The sequence below is a fragment of the Haliotis rubra genome, unplaced genomic scaffold, assembly GCF_003918875.1.
Source record: "Haliotis rubra isolate DU_JTF1 unplaced genomic scaffold, ASM391887v1 Scf39, whole genome shotgun sequence".
Classification (NCBI taxonomy): domain Eukaryota; kingdom Metazoa; phylum Mollusca; class Gastropoda; order Lepetellida; family Haliotidae; genus Haliotis; species Haliotis rubra.
In genome coordinates, this window is record NW_025767068.1 from 3,440,746 (window position 1) to 3,462,414 (window position 21,669).

The 21,669-nt window shown below is 41.2% G+C and overlaps 3 protein-coding genes across 8 annotated transcripts; 1 reads left to right on the forward strand and 2 right to left on the reverse strand.

Moving 5' to 3' along the window:
* Nucleotides 1-239: 239 nt before the first annotated feature.
* LOC124286666 (ankyrin repeat domain-containing protein 50-like) lies at nt 240-12,256 on the reverse strand. 6 transcript variants are annotated; one of them, XM_046723068.1, is made up of 10 exons: nt 12,119-12,256; nt 6,568-6,694; nt 5,892-6,177; nt 5,408-5,534; nt 5,211-5,240; nt 4,986-4,999; nt 4,452-4,501; nt 3,526-4,321; nt 1,456-3,000; nt 240-1,149 (listed from the first exon to the last, which is right to left on the reverse strand). In XM_046723068.1, exons 3-9 carry the CDS (start codon nt 6,133-6,135, stop codon nt 2,420-2,422), a joined length of 1,842 nt encoding a protein of 613 aa, XP_046579024.1. In that variant the 5' UTR covers nt 6,136-6,177; nt 6,568-6,694; nt 12,119-12,256; the 3' UTR covers nt 240-1,149; nt 1,456-2,419. The 6 variants fall into 6 exon arrangements, with proteins under 6 accessions (XP_046579024.1, XP_046579023.1, XP_046579022.1 ...); XM_046723067.1 differs by having other exon boundaries at nt 5,892-6,174; nt 12,144-12,255; XM_046723066.1 differs by having other exon boundaries at nt 5,892-6,174; nt 12,119-12,255.
* A 1,919-nt stretch (nt 12,257-14,175) lies between these two features.
* Nucleotides 14,176-16,232, forward strand: LOC124286686 (keratin-associated protein 5-1-like). The gene is made up of 2 exons (XM_046723094.1): nt 14,176-14,240; nt 15,962-16,232. Exons 1-2 carry the CDS (start codon nt 14,176-14,178, stop codon nt 16,230-16,232), a joined length of 336 nt encoding a protein of 111 aa, XP_046579050.1.
* A 2,339-nt stretch (nt 16,233-18,571) lies between these two features.
* LOC124286687 (histidine-rich protein PFHRP-II-like) lies at nt 18,572-21,391 on the reverse strand. The gene is made up of 3 exons (XM_046723095.1): nt 21,095-21,391; nt 18,807-19,241; nt 18,572-18,733 (listed from the first exon to the last, which is right to left on the reverse strand). Exons 1-3 carry the CDS (start codon nt 21,389-21,391, stop codon nt 18,668-18,670), a joined length of 798 nt encoding a protein of 265 aa, XP_046579051.1. The 3' UTR covers nt 18,572-18,667.
* Between the last annotated feature and the right edge of the window lie 278 nt (nt 21,392-21,669).

Below are 21,669 nucleotides of genomic sequence, written 5' to 3' on the forward strand. Positions count from 1 at the left end.
CAACATTAACTGTTCAATGATTTACAACAACCGGCAGTTCCAGGTTAACGTGACCAGCTCCACAAGCAGTTCCCTCGATCTGACTTCATTGTTATGATATGAAGGCAATATGAAAACCGCCTTTTGAATCCCAATACTCCTCTTCCCGAGCCTTATATTGTAACTGTTGATCTACAAAACTGAATTCACACCATTACTTTATTAAAACCAGACCATCTAATACAGAAAACAACTCACACGAATATAGTGCTTTATTGGCTGTAAGTAACAGAAGCATTCTTTTATGAACATTTTTAACATATTGGCTGTAAGTAACAGAAGCATTCCTTCATGATTATTTCTAACATATTGGCTGTAAGTAACAAAAGCATTCCTTCGTGATTATTTCTAGCATATTGGCTGTAAGTAACAGAAGCATTCCTTCATGAATATTTGTAATATATTGACTTTAAGTCACTAACGAATTGCTTTATGAATATTTCTGACATATTGGCTATAAGTAAGGGACGCATACCTTCATGATTATTTCTAACATATTCACTGTAAGAAAAACTTCATACAAAACTTTCGAAAACGTCCCTAACTTTCAAGTGTGACAAAACTTAAGACTTGTTACACTGAGTTAGATCAATGACTAGAAACATACATTTAAATGTTCAAAGGGAAATGTGCCTATCATAAATATCTTAAAAACTAGCCATTCTACATGTGATTCATTAGAATTACTGGACTGAATAGATGAGATGTCCCATCACTGTATACCCTTGACAAGAGACATCTGAACAAGCAATGCCTACTGAGATGTTCCGTGTTTGTTTCTGTGGACGTGAATTCAAGCGTTTTTTTTGACAATCTCCAAATCTCCCATAGTTTAATAGAGCACATTTACTAAACAGAAATAAATAACAAAGTTACGCATGTCTGACATCAAACAAAGCACACACAATACATTATTAACCCTTCTGGTCCAAACTGACCATAACAGGAAACAATATACAGATAAATATAGTAAATACACTTGTTTTTAGACACTACACCCGGCCTCTTAATTGTGCGATGCAACAAATATGACAAACCCAAACAAACAATGACCAAATCCTTCAAAGCAATTTGTATACTTGAAACTTTGCTATACTGTATATTGTATACCTGAAACTTTGCTATACTGTATATTGTACACTTGAAACTTTGCTATTCTGTATATTGTACACTTGAAACTTTGCTACACTGTATATTGTACACTTGAAACTTTGCTACACTGTATATTGTACACTTGAAACTTTGCTACACTGTATATTGTACACTTGAAACTTTGCTACACTGTATATTGTACACTTGAAACTTTGCTACACTGTATATTGTACACTTGAAACTTTGCTACACTGTATATTGTACACTTGAAACTTTGCTACACTGTGTATTGTACACTTGAAACTTACACTGTGTATTGTACACTTGAAACTTTGCTACACTGTATATTGTACACTTGAAACTTTGCTACACTGTATATTGTACACTTGAAACTTTGCTATACTGTATATTGTACACTTGAAACTTTGCTACACTGTATATTGTACACTTGAAACTTTGCTATACTGTATATTGTACACTTGAAACTTTGCTACACTGTATATTGTACACTTGAAACTTTGCTACACTGTATATTGTACACTTGAAACTTTGCTATACTGTATATTGCACACTTGAAACTTTGCTATTCTGTATATTGTACACTTGAAACTTTGCTACACTGTATATTGTACACTTGAAACTTTGCTATACTGTATATTGTACACTTGAAACTTTGCTACACTGTATATTGTACACTTGAAACTTTGCTATACTGTATGTTGTACACTTGAAACTTTGCTAGACTGTATATTGTACACTTGAAACTTTGCTAGACTGTATATTGTACACTTGAAACTTTGCTACACTGTATATTGTACACTTGAAACTTTGCTACACTGTATATTGTACACTTGAAACTTTGCTACACTGCATATTGTACACTTGAAATTTGAAACAATGCGTTTTTATCACTTTGTAGAACTTGGTCTCATGCCACATCACAGTAACATTGAGACACAGTTTGTCCACAGGACGCAACACTGCAGTATATACACTAACTAATCTGACAAGGCCCTTTCTGACAGTCACAGTCTTTATGACACGACCAAGACTCTAACAGTTTCTTCCCGTGTTGTCTGACATGAGAAAAATAACTCTAGACTTGAGAATTTCGTTCCTGTAATACGGGTAAATATGCATTCAACCATCGTTTCAGGAATATAACAGTATTGGAACAGTGTCACGTAATGCACGGTGGAAAAAGTTCTCTTTTGTCCACAGATAGCCGGCATCTACTTGCTTATCCAAGTCGAAGTAGTCTATCGGTGGTGCTAGCAATATACCATTATCACCTTGATTGTGTCATAAGAAATCTATACAGAGACGTATCCTTCAGTTCTTTTGATATTTTTATTGATGTTAATCCGTGCATATTTTCCTCCGCGATATCAACAATATTGAGTGAGATAACATACTTGACAATATTCAAATATCCGCCATAACAGGCCACATGAAGGATGTTATTGCTATCATCATCCGTTAAGGTTATATCAGCTCCACCTCCCTCAAGTGATTCAACCACCTCCACGTGACCTGCACCTGTAGCCATCAGTACTGGAGTCCTTCCGTACTGTCCTCTGCTGTTGATGTCCACCATTTTGTTTGACACAATATGCTTCACCATTTCCACATGTCCTCCAATACAGGCAACATGAAGGATGTTGTTGCCGTTGTCATCTGTTGACGTCACATCACCTCCCTTGCTTTTAAGTAGGCCCAGCACATCTTTATGACCCTTCTCTGCTGCCTTCATCACCGGTGTTCTCCCGTACCGTCCTCTGCTGTTGACGTCCACCCTGTGATTTGTGACGATTTCTTTCACCAAGTCCAGATGACCTTCCAGACAAGCTACATGAAGGATGTTCTCACCTCTGTCATCTACTTGTGATAGATCTGCTCCTTTATTATTTTTGTTAACAATGTTCAAGGAGAGGAAAAATTTCACGACTTCGGGGTGTCCCCCAATGCAGGCCGTGTGAAGGATGTTGTTACTGTCGTTGTCCGTAAGTGAAAGGTCTGCTCCTTGTTCCACGAGAAGCTGAACCACCTCAATGTATTGACAACCTGCAGCCATCATCGCCGGTGTCCTCCCATATTGTCCTCTGCTGTCGATGTCAACCATGTGTTGTGAGATGACAAGCTCCACCATTTCCACATGTCCTCCAATACAGGCAACATGAAGGATGTTGTTGCCGTTGTCATCTGTTGACGTCACATCACCTCCCTTGCTTTTAAGTAGGCCCAGCACATCTTTATGACCCTTCTCTGCTGCCTTCATCACCGGTGTTCTCCCGTACCGTCCTCTGCTGTTGACGTCCACCCTGTGATTTGTGACGATTTCCTTCACCAAGTCCAGATGACCTTCCAGACAAGCTACATGAAGGATGTTCTCACCTCTGTCATCTACTTGTGATAGATCTGCTCCTTTACTCACAAGTAAGTTAAACACAGTTCTGTGTTTCCTAAAGTCCACCATTCTAACTGGAGTTCGCTGATGCTGCCCTTTAGTGTTGATGTCCACTATGTTCAAGGAGAGGACAAACTTTAGCACTTCTGGATGTCCTCCAATGCAGGCCATGTGAAGGATGTTGTTACCGTCATCATCCACCATTGATAGATCTGCTCCGTTATTCTTAAGAACCTCAACAACTTGTTTATGTCGACAGCCTGCAGCCATCATCGCCGGTGTTCTCCCATACTGTCCTCTACTGTTGATTCCCACAATCCCTAATGAGAGGACGTGCTTCACCATTTCCGCATATCCTCCAATACAGGCGACGTGGAGGATGTTGTTGCCCTTGCCATCCAGTGATGACACATCACCTCCCCTCCCAATAAGCAGTTCAAACACTTCCCTACGTCCCTTCTCGGCTGCTTTCATCACTGGCGTCCTACCATAACATCCTTTACTGTGGATGTCGACGGTGTCGAGTGTCAGGAGATACTTCACAATGTCCTCATAACCCCCCAGACAGGCCACGTGAAGGACGTTCTCCCCCTCGTTGTCCACTAGTGACAGATCAGCTCCTTCCTCCACCAGCAAGGTCACTACGTCTCCATGTCCCTGGGAGGCTGCACACATCACGGGGGACCTGCCATCCTCCCCGGTACAGTTGACATCCTCGTTCTTGTCAGACAATATCTGCTCGACGACGTCAACATCACCCACAAGGCTCGCATGGCGAAGATCTGTCAAAGCAGATATGGTAAATTAGCTACATGTTACTTATGTACCCTGTGTGGATGTGTCACTAGCACCAATAGTTGCAGATACAATATAACACGTTAGAACACATGCTGACTTTATACTTGAAGTGATGAATGATCTCTTTACCTTCGCACAGAAGCATTCCTTCCTCTGGAGATGTTCCTGAAAACCACAGTTTTAGATACGTTCATACAGTATATGAATTAATCTGGATCTCTCATATATGAGAATATAACTGAAGAGTTTCAAGATCCGATATTGTCCGTCTCTGGACAGTCAGAACAAATGTGTTTGTGGAATTCAGCAACCAATGAGTTTCGCGGAATATTAACACATCATGGTAGACATCTCCTCACCACCCAAACACCAATCTTCCCTGCATTTATTAGGCTTTCTAATAATTTTCCACGTTATTTTCCGACAGCCCAGATAACAGTAGAAGACTGACTGAGTTTGGTTTAACGCCGCTTTTAGCAATATTCCAACAACATCACGGCAGGGGACACCAGAAATGGGCTTCACACATTGTACACATGTGAAGATTCGACCCGGGTCTTCGGCGTGACGAGCAAACGCTTTAACCACTAGGTTACCCCATCACCCCTAACACTAGAAGATGAGACATGTTTGCCGGTTTCATACTCACGAGTGTTCAGGATTCTGCAAGAAATAAAACAAATGTATTGAAGTCAGTTGACTTAGTTAAGTCTACCTAATTCGCTGAATTCATTTCTCTTTTGCCAACAAAACATTTCTTTATTTCTAGGAATAAGTGTAAAGGTGCTTTGAAATAACGTTATGTAAAATTTGTAGAAAGTGGAATGCTGCTTTGGGATGACAATCATAAAACGAACTGAAAATGTGGAATCACCTTTTTGGCTGTCTTTTCCTCCTCCTGTAACTAATAATGAAACAAATGTTACAACCAATATGAGCCGTATGCTGTTTTTACACATTCACTTGCATTGTGCTAAATGTTCCAGTATTGAACTAAGCTACAAGTTGCCTTTGTGCAAGGCCATTTTACCAGAAACGTCAAACGTCTACATCACAGTTACGTTTACTCACAGGATGACGACAATGATGATGGCTGCTACCACGACTACAGCAACGCACACGGGGACGACAATCACGGCCGGCCCTGCTGCTGGCGACTCCGTCGTCGTGGACGTTCCTGCCGGGGGAGCTTCTGTCACTGTATAACACACAAGCTAATCCATCATTCTGTAGATCCACTGTATATTTATTAAATGTACACATAAATCGTCATATATCACGTGAGTGTTTCAAGTTTGTAAACTTGTAATAAAACTAGCTCTGTACCACTGAAGGATTACCGACACTCTCAGCCCCTGTGCATGTACCCCCTCTCTCTGAATCAACTCAGTTTTATGTTTTATAATTCCTTCACAACTATATACCATCTCCGTGTTTATCAGTGTCCGTGGTAATGCTGGCTGTAAGTAACAGGCACATTCCATCGTGATTATTTCTTACGTACTGACTGTAAGTATGAGACTCATTCCTACATGAATATTTCTAACATATTCACCTTTGAGTGTTTCACAGAAATGCCCCTCCCTGTTGTGTGGACACCCCAGCGTGCAGTGTCCGTTTCGTTGGTTGCAGGTCATGTTGACACAGTGTGTGCTGCACTGAGAGTTGCACCTATCTCCATACCAGCCTGCGAGGCACCCCGAGGAGCAGCTTCCACTCAACTTGTCACAGTGTACGTCGTCTGTGTCCAGAACACTGGCACATCGCTCTGGGACACTCGTGTTGACATCTTCCTCCATACCACCCCAGAGGACACTCCTCGCCACATACAAGCTGTACTGATAAACAGTAAACATATATGCCAACAATCTGGAGTGAGTGAGTAAGTGAGAGAGTGTTATTTTACGCCTTTATTAGTAATGTCCCAGCAGTAGCACGCGATTCAAACTTTGCACTCATGTAAACACAAGTTTAGCGTGCCTAGAACACGCTTGAATCAACCAGGATACCCCACTGTCCCCTGACTGTTGCTCAAGAGATGGGAAGATGATTTGTTTTGCATCACTTCCATGTACTTATGTCAAATGACGTCACGTTGAAAACCCTCAAACATGGACGATACTCCTGTCCACCGTCAATACTGCAAGCTAAAGGACCAATATAAAGTTGTTATTCCTACGTCTCGGTTATATCTTCTGTAAGGAGTAAATTTCAGACACTATTTTACTCACCACATCTCAGCAGAATAATGCAGAGGGTCAACATTGCTGAGTGGGACTGCCTTCCCCTTATTGTCTGAAGATACATCAGTCTGTGTATGAAAGTGAAGTGATCAAAACGACTCGGAGAAATCTGCACCTGGAAACAGATATGTGACATAACGTGTATGCCTCGAGTGCGGTGAGAAGCTATGCCATCTACACAGATATTGGAACGATTTAACACATGCGCCCTGTGTGGTGTTGATTCAGAAAACGGATTTTACCACACACAAATGTTTGACAATGATTATATTTAAGGGGTTGACAAAGTACCAGCACGCTCTGTCATAGACCACACATACAATGCACATGGACAGGGAATGATTGACTTTCTTGTGGCCGTACCGGCAAAATTTACTTCCACGTACATGTCAACTCGTGGTAAGTCTGTTATTATCTATGTGTTTGTGCCTCATGCGCAGTTACCTCTATGTACATGTTTTTCTGATATGTAAAAGACAATAATTATTTGCAGTACCCGACGCAATACCTGATCATTCTATATTAGAATGGGTAGCAGATGTACCTGGAGTCTCTGGCACCGAGGATGGCAGGGGGACACAACCTGCAGGGGGTGAGCATATACGGAGCGGGTGACTTACGACTGGACGGAGACTCCGAGGCTGTTGTGGCTACCAAACAACGTATTAAACACAGTCTCTATACACAACATGATATTAACTAGGCCTACGATGAATTTGTTTCTCTTGTCACTAAAACCCTTGTTATTCGAGCTAAGCTGAGAAAGACTGCAGGTATTGATTCAATCTCATCTTAAGGAATCAAGAATAATGTATGTATTGACATTCTTCATGTTTTGATCAAACAGTTGGCTACGTCCACGAGGCTTAGAACAAGGCATTATCAACCCCATTGTAAAACCCAGCACGACTGATTTCAGACAACCCTTAATCTACAGAGGCATCTATCGGTCTCTTGCAAAGTGTATTGTAACATTCTGAGTAACAGTTTGACAAGATTCATCGAGGACAACTACTTATTAGTTGAGGAACACAAACCCTATACGCCATCAACATTGATGACTTGGCCCGCAGTGTACGGAATATCAAAAGTGGTGTTGATGTGAATTGAGAAAATATTAGTATTCTTCTTGATGCAGATGACATTGTGTTACTTGCACCAACGGAAGAGCAGTTACAGTCTATGCTGGATGAGGTTCATAAGTGGTGCCTCAATTGGAGATTGGAGTAAAATGGTGAAAAGTCTAAAATCGTTCATTTTAGACCCCGATGACGAATTTGCTACTGCTTCAAGTTTGCTTGTGGCAATAATTCATTGCATTGCACGGAGTCCAACAAGTACCTCGCCCTATCGTATGATGAACATTTGGTCTTTAAAACAGCTGTGAATCAACTAGAGAAATCGGCTGGCTGAGCTCTGCGTGCTCTCTGCACGGAGGTTTCTGATGCAGGTGGCATGGTGTACGATGCATTACTATAACAGATTTGCTCACATAATGAGCGGGTATTTGGGGGATTTGCGTACACAGAGTTCTCAATGCTGTTCAGAATCGAGTCTGTCGCTTTTTCCTTGGAGCCAGTAGTAAATCGACTAATATCGGCAGCAGAGGTGATATGGGCTGGTCCTCGTGTGTTACCAAAATACGTCTTGAAGTATTCAGATTGTGGATGAGCGTACGTCACATGCCAGAGTCCAGACTCACGCATAATATTGCAAAAGTGGTCTCTCGACCGGAAGAGAACCTGGGAACACAGAGTTAAAAAACTAAGTGAATCTTTAGGTTTGGAACAATACCTACAGTTAGACAAATCTATAATTCCAGTTATACGCTGAATAGTTTGGATAAACAGAAATGTTTTACTGATTTGTGGAGCGATAAAAGTAAGGTAAGAAATTGAAATAAGCTGAGGACCTATCGCCTGTTTAAGAAGGATTTACGCTCTGAACCTTATGTGACCAACACGATGTCAAATCCTTTATAAGACTGAGAGCCTGCAGTCTCCCCCTGTGCATGGAGACTGGTAGATTCTCTAATCTGCCTACCCCACTCCATGACAGAGTCTGCCCACTCTGTCCGCTGGATTTCATGGACGAAGCCACTTCGCCATCACGTGCCCACTCTACTCGGATATCATGTACGACGTTTTAAAATTTGCTCTGAATATGGATGATACTTTTATGCAGAAAAAACTCAAAAGAAAAATATGTGTTTAATGCAAAATCCCCAGTGTCATGGTGCAAAGAAGAACTTCATTTTTTGTTATCATAATATTTAATGTGTTTATTCATGTTAAGTATGGTGTGTATGGAAAGTATACAACGTGTAACAAAGCGCAAGCTGAGTGAGTGTGCTGTACTTAGTGTATTGCATGTATATATATATATATATATAAATATATATATATATATATATATATATATATATATATGGGTCATTTTCAAAATTGGTAGAATTTTCTTTTTTAAAAATCTGTGAGTTTTAAAGGATTTTTATGTTCTAGAAAACATATTTAGATGTTTACTAGTCAGTAAATGAGGTATATCATTAGTCTTGTCTTTTTAAAATTTATACTTAACCACATTTTTGGGTCAAATTTGGCAGATTTGCTCCGTCCGGAAGTGACGGTCCTAATATCAATGTTCACAAATAATGTAAATATATATGCAAATAAACAAATTAATTCATATTATGCCAATTAGGATTGATGAAGCACACTCAGAATGCATTTATTTATTTTTTAACTTAAAAAGTTTTTTTCTACAAATTGTAACATGCTTGTCCTGTGATTCTGTGTCCTGACTGTTACCAGTGTATGAAATTCCTGCAATAATATCTCCCTGGAGCTGGATTGTAATACTGCTTCCTGTGTCTGTTTGAGCTAGCCCCTGTGGATATGACAGCAGATGAAATAAAGAGATTCAATACATTTTGAAGAAAATTGACCCGTCAAATAAGTATAAATGTTATGTGTCAACCTTAATTGTCCAGACCGTTACCAATGTATTTTGTGTCAAATATGTATCTCTTTTTTTTAAAATTTCAATGGATATGGTGCCCAGAAATGGAAGAGGTGGAAGGCATGTCCTTTGACATTTTTTAGGAATCATTCATTTTTTTATTTAAGATTTACCTACAAATTGTCTTGACCGTTACTGTCCAAACCGTTACCATTCTGCAAAGTAACGGTTTGGACAGTCCTTGTAACGGTCAGGACAAAATGATTTCCATTTCAAAAAGTTATTCATTAATATTTGAAGTAGAACAACTATATAATTTCTTTAAGAGTTAAGATAGTTTAAGCATGGACTTGTACTGTTCAAAGGAGTTTTGATGTAGTAGCATAAAAAACACAGTCTCTAGTAACGGTTTGGACAAATAATAGTAACGGTCTGGACATATCTTTAATAAATTTCAATTTTGAAGAATATGTTCTATGGTGTGATGATAAACTTCTATTTACTTATCTACTTGCTTTTAATAATAAAAACCAAAACGAATTTATCACGTTAAGTTTCTATTTTCTATAAGATATATAGTCTTTATGAATTAAAGGTAACGGTTAGGACAAAATGTAGTAACGGTAAACAACTTTATTGTATTCCTACCTTTAATGATTGTTTTGCTGTAGTCTGTTTTGACTTTTTGAGATATGTAAGACTACCTTTTACTTAGAATATTGATAGGTGCTAATATGTTGGCCTTTGTAATTGATGAATATGTGTTACCATCACACTATTAACAAAAGTTAAACATATATCCAAGTGAATGAAAGAAGTATATTTCGTGGAGACTAATATTGCACCATAATATCAACAGCAAAATGATATGTATGCAGTGGTCTGTGTAGCATGATCATGTGTACAGTATCATTGTTATTGCAGCACCTTTCAGAATTTAATCTTTTTTAACTTTTTAGAGGGATGACATTTGTCTGTTACACTGATGTCCTGACCGTTACCAATAATGTCACAACCGTTACTATTCATTCAATTTTCGTTCCCCAATTGCACTCTTCTTTGGATTATAAGTGGTTTTCAATCTAGACAGGTATGTTTTTCTATTCTTTAGAAGGTACAGTTTGTTTTTATTCAAAAGCCTAAATTCATTTACAAGTTTTATATTGATATAACAAATGACTAAACCGTTACCACAGCATGGAAGAAAACATTACATATTAGTTACGAGTTACAATTCTATTACACATTTCACTGTCTGTCTAAAATAGGGTTAGCAGTTCAAGTAAATGATATCATTTCTTTCCCTTCATGTTACCTGTTTCTATGTTGAATTAAATTGTTTAAGGTTTATGTCCAGCCCGTTACCATTCCTGTCCAAACCGTTACCACTATTGTCATAAGCGTTACTGGTGTTAATTGACTGCTCTAATTAATTCATGATAATACATGAAACACTCCTCTTTATGCTGGTGTCATCAAAAGATGTTCTGGGCTTAGTAGCAAATGTTTATTTTAGACAATTCCACCCGTTGAAAGCTATATACATAATAATGTTTTAGAAAAATGCTATCATTTTGTAGTAAATAAATGAAAGATACAAAATAACACTTTCAAGATTCATGATGATAATTTTTACCTTCAATTTTGATTTAGTCTGTGTAAAAACTGTGTCTGCCATCTTTAAAAGATTTTTATGAATTATAGTTCAAAATCCATATTCTGACTAAGAAGTGGTAACGGTCAGGACAGCCCCCCACCCTTGTAATTACTTATGTATCAATTAAAGGGTCAATTAGTACATTTCAGTCTGCATGGTTGTATTTTTGAATAATTAAGTGTTTGAGGTTGAATTTTTGTTTTATTTGAATAAAAATTAAATCAATTTTGAGGAGTTTGATTTTACTGTAATAAAGAATTGAAAATCCTACCAATTTTGAAAATGACCCATATATATATATATGTATGTTTCTGTGTGTTTTGTTTGTGTTATTTTAATAGTATGTAGCGTTTTCATGTATGTATGCATGTTTGCATGCATGTGAATGTTTGGATATATATATATATGTATATATATATATGTATGTATGTAGGTGCTGTCTCTTTCTCCCTCCCTCTCTCTCTCTCTCCCTCTCTCTCTCTCTCATTTCCGGTTCACAAGGGCACTAGACAAATATATTAGTCACACATTTGTATAATCCGGTTGTTCATAAATTATGTGGCAATTTAGTATTGTTATATTATGTTCGTTGAGATATTCAGACATTTGAAATATCTGTCACTATAGGCAACTTCATTATACTGGAATAACATCTGAACTCTAAGTGCATGTTTACCATCACTTGACTTACCTGTGGTATTTATTATTTTAATGTCTATTATTAGATACATTGTATATTATGAATTATCGAAAGTAAGAATTCTGTAACAATTAAAACAGTGCACTAGATAGTCAAGCAGCATTGAGTTGGCGGGAACCTTAAATAACAGCATAACCATATAAGGCTGACAACCGTGATTCAAATAATATGCGTTGAGGTGTGTGTGTGGTGTAGACGGAGAGACGGTGAAGTAGAATACATACCTGAGAGTGATGTTGTACGTGATACCTGTCTGCCCGTATGGCTGATCTGTCTTCTGTCTACAAAAAAGCAGACATCATACAGTAGGACACCATGTTTACTTTCACAATGACACACATCCAGACTAATGACGAAGTGTTGTTACCTAATGTCCCAGCCGATACGACGCTGTACGACCTGACGTGTTTATTTATAGCTCTCTACTCGCTCTGTATGTGCAGCTGGCGACGATATGCAAGTCAAGGGAGTGTCATGAACAAAACCTGTGCATGTTGTGTACTGCCACACAGCTCGTAACGTGATGGACAGGCTGAGCGGTTAGCGGTTCATGCTACAGGCGACAGAGTACTGGCACCGTGGTATAGAATACTTGTAATGCTGTCTGTTTAGAAGCTGCTGGATAGGACTTACTGAAGGCAAGCACGAACATGCCGGCCAAGCAGCCAAAGCGGCACTAAAATCCCCAGAAGTTAACTTAAACATACCCTTATCTTAAAACGAAATACAATGCCTATCAAAATAATAAATACTTCCAAAAGTGGCAAAGTAACTACCAAAATTCATATTCTAAACTAAAACATATACTCCAAAAGCTACAAAAAGACTAAAACGTCCTATATATCCAACAATATTGACAGAGCGATAACCAAATTATAAACAGGTCACACAAATTTAAATTCCCATCTGTAAAAAAAACAGTAAACAGACAAACGGGCACACGGGAAGCAAACAGACACGCCCGAACACACCCTGCTACACTGCATACAACACCAAGAACACAGAATGGTGCTCCAGAGTTCAGTGGACATTTCCACACACCTAACACAACAGACAGTTCTAAGACCACTAAATAACACCCAAACCGTCAAAGCCTGAGGCATGTCTCTTATCACAACTGGCCTTTTAGATCGCTTGTAATCCCACATAGACAACTAGTGCTAACATAAGACAAATATCCCCCTACAACTTCTGGCAAATATCATCATCATCATCATCATGTTACATTCCTGCTCGACAACGACCAAGACGAAATACAAGAAGCTGTTATCCATAAAGTTTGTTCAATATTGAATATTTAAAGTCACATCTTAGTGTTTCATCCACATCGTGACTATAACAAGGTTTACTTTACTAATAAAATCTACAACCTTTACATAACAAGCGATTATTTATCTATTGTGTAAGCCAAACATATCACCATTAATAATAATACAGGGATATACATCAGCAGTCAATAAGTTTGGCTTACTCTCTAAAGATTCGGCTATAGGAGCCCTGCCCATTTACACAATGTACGTGAACGAGATTACTACACTAGCGGGCAAAAGAAAGTATAGGTTTTTCAAATTCTTATGAAGTGAGCGTTTTTTGAGAAAACCAAATGTGAGTTGTTATAGACATGGCTGCATACGTTCCAAAAGTATTGTACATATCACAGACACGCCTCTTGTGGTGCTGGAGGTCTAAAACGCGGAAACAGTGTGAATCGTGGTTAAGTTCAATTCCATGAAATGCACGTACAGAAATGTGGTTTTAATGGGGTTGCCGAATGCTGCAGTATCACAGCAAGTGAAAACACAGTACAGGAATGCCACGACTGACCCACGAAGAAAGAGAGAGCCATTGAAATGGCCGAAATGGGAGCTACCCAAGCTCATATTGCCCAAACGTTCCGCTGCACACCATTGACAGTGTCCAGGCTTTTACAACGGTATAGGCAGACTGGTCGGACCAAAGACAGACCCAGGAGTGGAAGACGATGTGTCACAACGCCGCAAGAAGACAGCTACATCCGGACGATTCACCTGCGCAACCGTTTTATGACAGAAACGGCAACAACGGAAACGGCACTGGGTCATGGTATCAGTCGACGTACAGTGTCGAGAAGATTGCTTGCAGCAGGAATTCGGAGCATACTCGCCCTTCCGTGGCATGGCCTTGACCCCTCACCATCGGCGTAATCGACTGCAGTGGGCACGACAAGTTTACAGGTGGCAAATACGGAATTGGCGACGAGTCCTATTCACAGACGAAAGCCGATTCAGCCTGTACCGTAATGATGGCAGACAGCGTGTGTAACGACGTCGTGGTGAACGTTTATGCATCCAAGAAGTTCATCCTTAAGTTGGTGGGGGTGTGATGGTATGGGGCGGTATCTGTGGTGACGGAAAAACCTCCAATGGTGCTGATAAATGGACATCTGAATGCACATCAGTACATTCAACAGGTTCTGCAGCCCGTTGTCTTGCCATTCTTGCAAACTCAGCCACAGGGTGTCATATTCCAGCATGATAACGCGAGGCCCCACACAACAAAAGCAACAATCAACGTCTTGCAGCAAAACAACGTTCATGTTCTGCCGTGGCCTGCCCGTTCTCCGAATATGAATCCCATTGAGCACTTATGGGATCACTTGAACTGGCAAATCAGGCGCCGCATACCCATTCCACATGACCGTCAAGAGCTGGGACGTGCGCTCAGAGAGGAATGGAACCGCATACCTGTTGACGTCATTCGACTTTTGACCGCGTCGATGAGGAGACGTGTCCGGGCCTGTGTTGACGTGGCAGGAGGTCACACACGTTATTAACAATAGTAGAGCTTTATGGTCGTGCACCGTGTTACCAACAGTGACCATAGAGTAAAAATGAATTCATCAATCCGTTACGTTTCATTCAAAGTTATGACTGATGTTGAAACAATCCAATGGTGTTTCTTTGTGTTGATTATTGTCTTTTTATGACTGGATAAAATCACCTTCACTTCACCAATATATCGGCTTTCGTTTGTCTTTTAGTGATACTGAAAGAGGACCTATACTTTCTTTTGCCCGCTAGTTCAGTTGTCAGATTTTCAGTTTTGTGGAAGCCACGTTGGCTGAGTGGGTTAGATCGCTAACTTTTAGTCCTGACGATTTTGTTCACAAAGTTACAAATTACAACTTTAAAAAAACCTGTCCAAGGATATTTATGATAACATTTTTAGCAGAAGCAATCATTGGAAACAGACCTAGAGGAAAATTGGAAATGATATCATACTAACGGTGTATAGAATAAAAGCGACAAAACTCTTCCCACATCCCCAAGAAACCTCTGCTAAATGCAGAGTCGATTGTTCAATTGAGGTTATATCATGTGCAGATATTTGTTCCAGGAGTGTTACTGTACGATGTTGTTTGTAAACAAATCGAGTCTGGACCAGATAATCCCTTGTTTGTCGCCATGCGATACGATGACAGGGCATGTGTTTATGAATCACTATGAAACGTATCGTGCTCCACCGGTGGCAACCGTTATAAACGGTGTATTCGCAGAGTTGCCCCTCTGTCTGTGGGGACCAGTGTGGGACAACTTATAAGTTGTCAAAACAAAGCGTTAATCTGCTACTGTGAGTAAATGGGCATGGAACCACACCAGAACCTGTATGAAATGACCCTACTCTTCAAAGAAGAACGCTCAAACAAACATATCTTCTCCAAGGTGGACATCAACAGGCTTAACACGTCGACGTGTTACAGGAGTGAACAATCAGATTTACCAGCTTGGACCAGCATACATGATGTGCGAGAGGGACATGGCTTCCCATTTGTTAGCTTGTGGATCAAGTGGCAATGTGTATTGACACGTGATATGTGACTTGTGATATGACTTGATATGTATGTGTAAAGCCGTGGACATGAATAATGTAAATGTATTGTAAAACAGTCTTTGGTTTGTTGTGTTGCTTTTTCATCATGGTATTCAGAACTGTTTCAAAGCATCATGAGTCCGTAATTAGTCCAACACTGTTGGTAATTAAGCTGATTGGATTAAGAGAAGCCAGTGTGGGAACACTTAAGTGTTCAGGGGCCACTGTGGGAAGGGCCGCTGTGGGAAGGGCCGCTGTGGGAAGGGCCACTGTGGGAAGGGCCGCTGTGGGAAGGGCCGCTGTGGGAAGGGCCGCTGTGGGAAGGGCCACTGTGGGAAGGGCCACTGTGGGAAGGGCCGCTGTGGGAAGGGCCGCTGTGGGAAGGGCCGCTGTGGGAAGGGCCACTGTGGGAAGGGCCGCTGTGGGAAGGGCCACTGTCAAGCAATAGTCAAGTCTAGAAAGGACAAGAGATCCTACGGATTGAGCTAATGATTCTGAGATGGTGGTGGCAGACCTTACGTAGATGGTTAATGTGGGCATCAAGTGAGAGATTAGAGTCTATGTACACACCAAGGTCCTTGGCAACAGAGCAAGGTTGAAGGACAGAGGATGCCACCTTGACACCAGAGACTGAAACTCCCTGCAGGTGCCTATGGCTGCCGGCTATCAACAGTTCAGTCTTACTGTCATGGAGCTTCAGCATTCTAGACGTCATCCATCTCTTTATGTCAGACACACAGTCATCCACAATCTGAATGTCTGTCAGAAGTGAGCTCCGTTTCAAGATGGTAGTGAGCTGGGTGTCATCTGCATATCCATAGTGGCTGCAACCATGCTTGCTGATAACTGCTGGTAGTGAGTTCGCATAAAGCAGGAACAGAATCGGTCCAAGGACCGACCCTTGAGGAACTCCATAGGTTAACTCAAGTTTTGATGAAGTAACACCCTTAACTGACACTTCTTGGCTCCGACTACTCAGATATAACTGGAACCATCTCAAAGCAATTCCTCTCACTCCAAACTGCAAATCTAGGATTTCTAATAGCTGTTCGTGATCTACAGTGTCAAACGCTGCACTCAAATCGATCAACACAAGGGCAGCCAAATTCCCGGAGTCCAGAATATTTCTCAAGTCATTTATCAATCTTAGGAGAAGGGTTTCTGTGGAATGATGTGGACGATATGCCGACTGGAATCTATTGAGTAGGTCATGTGATGAGAGGTGTTTCATCAGCCTCTTTGCTACAGCCTTTTCAATGAGTTTCGACAGAAATGATAAAAAATTCGGCACAGGTCGGTAGCTTTTCAGTTCTGAACTATCCAATTTGTTGTTCTTAATCAGAGGCTTGATTATTGCATTTTTCAAAAATTGAGAAAATGTGCCAGTTGAAATACTTGAGTTTATGATATCTGTGACGACAGGAAGTAGACAATCTAAATGATCCACAACAAGCCGCGTTGGCATAGGGTCAGAGGCACAAGTGGTCTTATCGGATTCCATGATAAGGGATCTCACATCAGATGAAGAAAAGGGTTGAAAATCAAGGAGAGTCGATCCTTGGAACACAGGTTGTCGGTCTTGCAGCTGATCGGTGACACGACAGGACAGACGTCCTCTGATATCCAGGATCTTGTCTTTAAAGAACTCATTACACGACTCGGCGAGAGTAACAGGATCTAATATATCTGGAAGTATATCTTCACCTTTTTTGCCCAGAATAGAATTCAGAACTTTTTGAAGTTCACGTGGTTTGCCTTGGAGACTGGAGATTTTCTGTCTGTAGAATTCTTTCTTACTCTGCTCTATCGTCTTTGAGACCTTATTGCGAAGTGACTGATATATCTGACGATGTACAACTAATTTAGCTTTTCTCCACTTCCTCACTTCTGAATGACCTGTGTTTAGCCCTACTCTGTACAGATCGTATCTTAATCTGCTAGCTCTATGACGTATTAGCGCATGAGTGACCTGTGTTTAGCCCTACTCTGTACAGATCGTATCTTAATCTGCTAGCTCTATGACGTATTAGCGCATGAGTGACCTGTGGTTAGCCCTACTCTGTACAGATCGTATCTTAATCTGCTAGCGCTATGACGTATTAGCGTATGAGTGACCTGTGGTTAGCCCTACTCTGTACAGATCGTATCTTAATCTGCTAGCTCTATGACCTATTAGCGTATGAGTGACCTGTGGTTAGCCCTACTCTGTACAGATCGTATCTTAATCTGCTAGCTCTATGACGTATTAGCGTATGAGTGACCTGTGGTTAGCCCTACTCTGTACAGATCGTATCTTAATCTGCTAGCTCTATGACGTATTAGCGTATGGAGTGTTATAAGGTTCCTGAGTTATAGGATATTTTTATGTTCAATATGAATGTTGATAGAGAAGTACAAATTGTTACTTCTGTAGATACATTGCTCCGCAATCTAGAACGACTCGTGAGAAACTTTAATTCTTGTTTTTGGCCAGCAGATATTGCCGGAATTTCTTAAATTATAATTCGTCTTAGAGCCCACGCACTGAGGAATTATTTCTTTTAGGTAGATTGGACTTTTGTGGTTTTGAATATTATAGACACAGATAATTTTCTCTGGTTGATCATATGTGAATGTATTTGTGTGATGTATTTCGTCGAATGGCTACCAGTCCACTTCAAGGTGGGTTCGGCGGAATAGCATGTTGTTTATAACGTTGGCTCATCATACCGAAGGCCTGGGTTTGTTACACCCACTGAGACACTCCAATGTAACCATGCTGGGACATGCTGAAACAATGTGTATCATTGTCATACAACACAACATTACAGGCAGTGATAATTCATCTCTTTATTAATATACAACTGTTTTTTGTCATTATTTGACAAGACCAACAAAAAAAACAAAACCATTACAAGTCACAACCAGTAATGCAGTTGAGCTAGTTACATGCTTAAAGAATGACCACACCCTCTGGTAGTGTGACGGTGTGTCTCGGTAGTGTCATTGTGTTGGTCGGTAGAGTCATGATGTATGTAGGTAGTGTGATTGTTTGTGTCGGTGTGTGTCGGTAGTATCACGATCTGTGTCAGTAGTGTAATGGTATGTGTCAGTAGTGCCATGGTGTGTGTCGATAGTGTCATGATGTGTGTCGGTATTGCCATGGTGTGTGTCGATGGTGTCATGGTATGTGTCGGTAGTGTCATGGTATGTGTCGGTAGTGTCATGGTATGTGTCGGTATTGTCATGATGTGTGTCGGTAGTCTCATGGTGTGTGTCGGTAGTGTCATGGTGTGTGTCGGAAGTGTCAAAGTGTGGGTCGGTAGTATCATGGTGCGTGTTAGTAGTGTCATGGTATGTATCAGTAGGGTCATGTTGTGTGTCGGTAGAGTCATGCCGTCTGTCGGTAGTGTCATGGTATGTGTCGGTAGTGTAATGGTATGTGTCGGTAGTGTCATGGTATGTGTCGGTAGTGTAATGGTATGTGTCGGTAGTGTCATGGTGTGTGTCGATGGTGTCATGGTGTGTGTCGGTAGTGTCATGGTATGTGTCGATATTGTAATGGTATGTGTCGGTAGTGTCATGGTGTGTGTCGGTAGTGTCATGGTATGTGTCGGTAGTGTCATTGTATGTGTCGGTAGTCATGGTATGTGTCGGTAGTGTCATGGTATGTATCAGTAGAGTCATGGTATGTGTCAGTAGATGCCATGGTGTGTGCGTCGATAGTCATGATGTGTGTCGGTATCCATGGTAGTGTGTCGATGGTGTCATGGTATGTGTCGGTAGTGTCATGGTATGTGTCGGTAGTGTCATGGATATGTCGGTAGTGTCATGATGTGTGTCGGTAGTCTCATGGTGTGTGTCGGTAGTGTCATGGTGTGTGTCGATGGTGTCATGGTATGTGTCGGTATTGTCATGGTATGTGTCGGTATTGTCATGGTATGTGTCGGTAGTGTCATGGTATGTATCAGTAGGGTCATGTTGTGTGTCGGTAGAGTCATGCCGTCTGTCGGTAGTGTCATGGTATGTGTCGGTAGTGTAATGGTATGTGTCGGTAGTGTCATGGTATGTGTCGGTAGTGTAATGGTATGTGTCGGTAGTGTCATGGTGTGTGTCGATGGTGTCATGGTGTGTGTCGGTAGTGTCATGGTGTGTGTCGATGGTGTCATGGTATGTGTCGGTATTGTCATGGTATGTGTCGGTATTGTCATGGTATGTGTCGGTAGTGTCATGGTATGTGTCGGTAGTGTCATGGTGTGTGTCGGTAGTGTCATGGTATGTGTCGGTATTGTAATGGTGTGTCGGTAGTGTCATGGTATGTGTCGGTAGTGTCATGGTGTGTGTCGATGGTGTCATGGTATGTGTCAGTAGTGTCATGGTATGTGTCGGTAGTGTCATGGTGTGTGTCGGTCGTGTCATGGTATGTGTCGGTAGTGTCATGGTGTGTGTCGATGGTGTCATGGTATGTGTCAGTAGTGTCATGGTATGTGTCGGTAGTGTCATGGTGTGTGTCGGTAGTGTCATGGTATGTGTCGATATTGTAATGGTATGTGTCGGTAGTGTCATGGTGTGTGTCGGTAGTGTCATGGTATGTGTCGGTAGTGTCATTGTGTGTGTCGGTAGTGTCATGGTATGTGTCGGTAGTGTCATGGTATGTGTCAGTAGTGTAATGGTATGTGTCAGTAGTGCCATGGTGTGTGTCGATAGTGTCATGATGTGTGTCGGTATTGCCATGGTGTGTGTCGATGGTGTCATGGTATGTGTCGGTAGTGTCATGGTATGTGTCGGTAGTGTCATGGATATGTCGGTAGTGTCATGATGTGTGTCGGTAGTCTCATGGTGTGTGTCGGTAGTGTCATGGTGTGTGTCGGAAGTGTCAAAGTGTGGGTCGGTAGTATCATGGTGCGTGTTAGTAGTGTCATGGTATGTATCAGTAGGGTCATGTTGTGTGTCGATATTGTAATGGTGTGTCAATCGGGTCATGGTGTGTGTCGGTAGTGTCATGATGTGTATTTGGTAGTCATGGTGTGTCGGTAGTGTCATGGTGTATGTTGGTAGCGTCATGGTGTGTGTCGGTAGTGTCATGGTGTGTGTCGGTAGTGTCATGGTATGTGTCGGTAGTGTCATGGTGTGTGTCGGTAGTGTAATGGTATGTGTCGGTAGTGTCATGGTATGTGTCGGTAGTGTCATGGTATGTGTCGGTAGTGTAATGGTATGTGTCGGTAGTGTCATGCTGGTGTCGGTAGTGTCATGGTATGTGTCGATATTGTAATGGTGTGTCAATCGGGTCATGATGTGTGTCGGTAGTGTCATGGTGTGTGTCGATAGTGTCATGATGTGTATTGTCATGGTGTGTCGGTATTGTCATGTTGTATGTTGGTAGTGTCATGGTGTGTGTCGGTAGTGTCATGGTATGTGTCGGTAGTGTCATGGTGTGTGTCGATGGTGTCAATGTGTGTGTTGGTAGTGTCATGGTATGTGTCGGTAGTGTCATGGTCATGGTGTGTGTCTGTAGTGTCATGGCGTGTGGTGGTAGTGTCATGGTGTGTGTCGTCATGGAGTATGTCGGTAGTGTCATGGTGTGTGTCGGTAGTGTGATGGTGTGTGTCGTCATATTGTGTCGGTAGTGTAATGGTGTGTGGTGGTAGTGTCATGGTGTGTGTCGTCATGGTGTATGTCGGTAGTGTCATGGTGTGTGTCGGTAGTGTGATGGTGTGTGTCGTCATATTGTGTCGGTAGTGTAATGGTGTTTGTCGGTAACATCATGGTGTGTGTCGGTAGTGTCATGGTGTTTGTCGGTAACATCATGGTGTGTGTCGGTAGTGTCATGGTGTGTGTCGTCATAGTGTGTCGGTAGTGTAATGGTGTGTGGTGGTAGTGTCATGGTGTGAGTTGTCATGGTGTATGTCGGTAGTGTCATGGTGTGAGTTGTCATGGTGTATGTCGG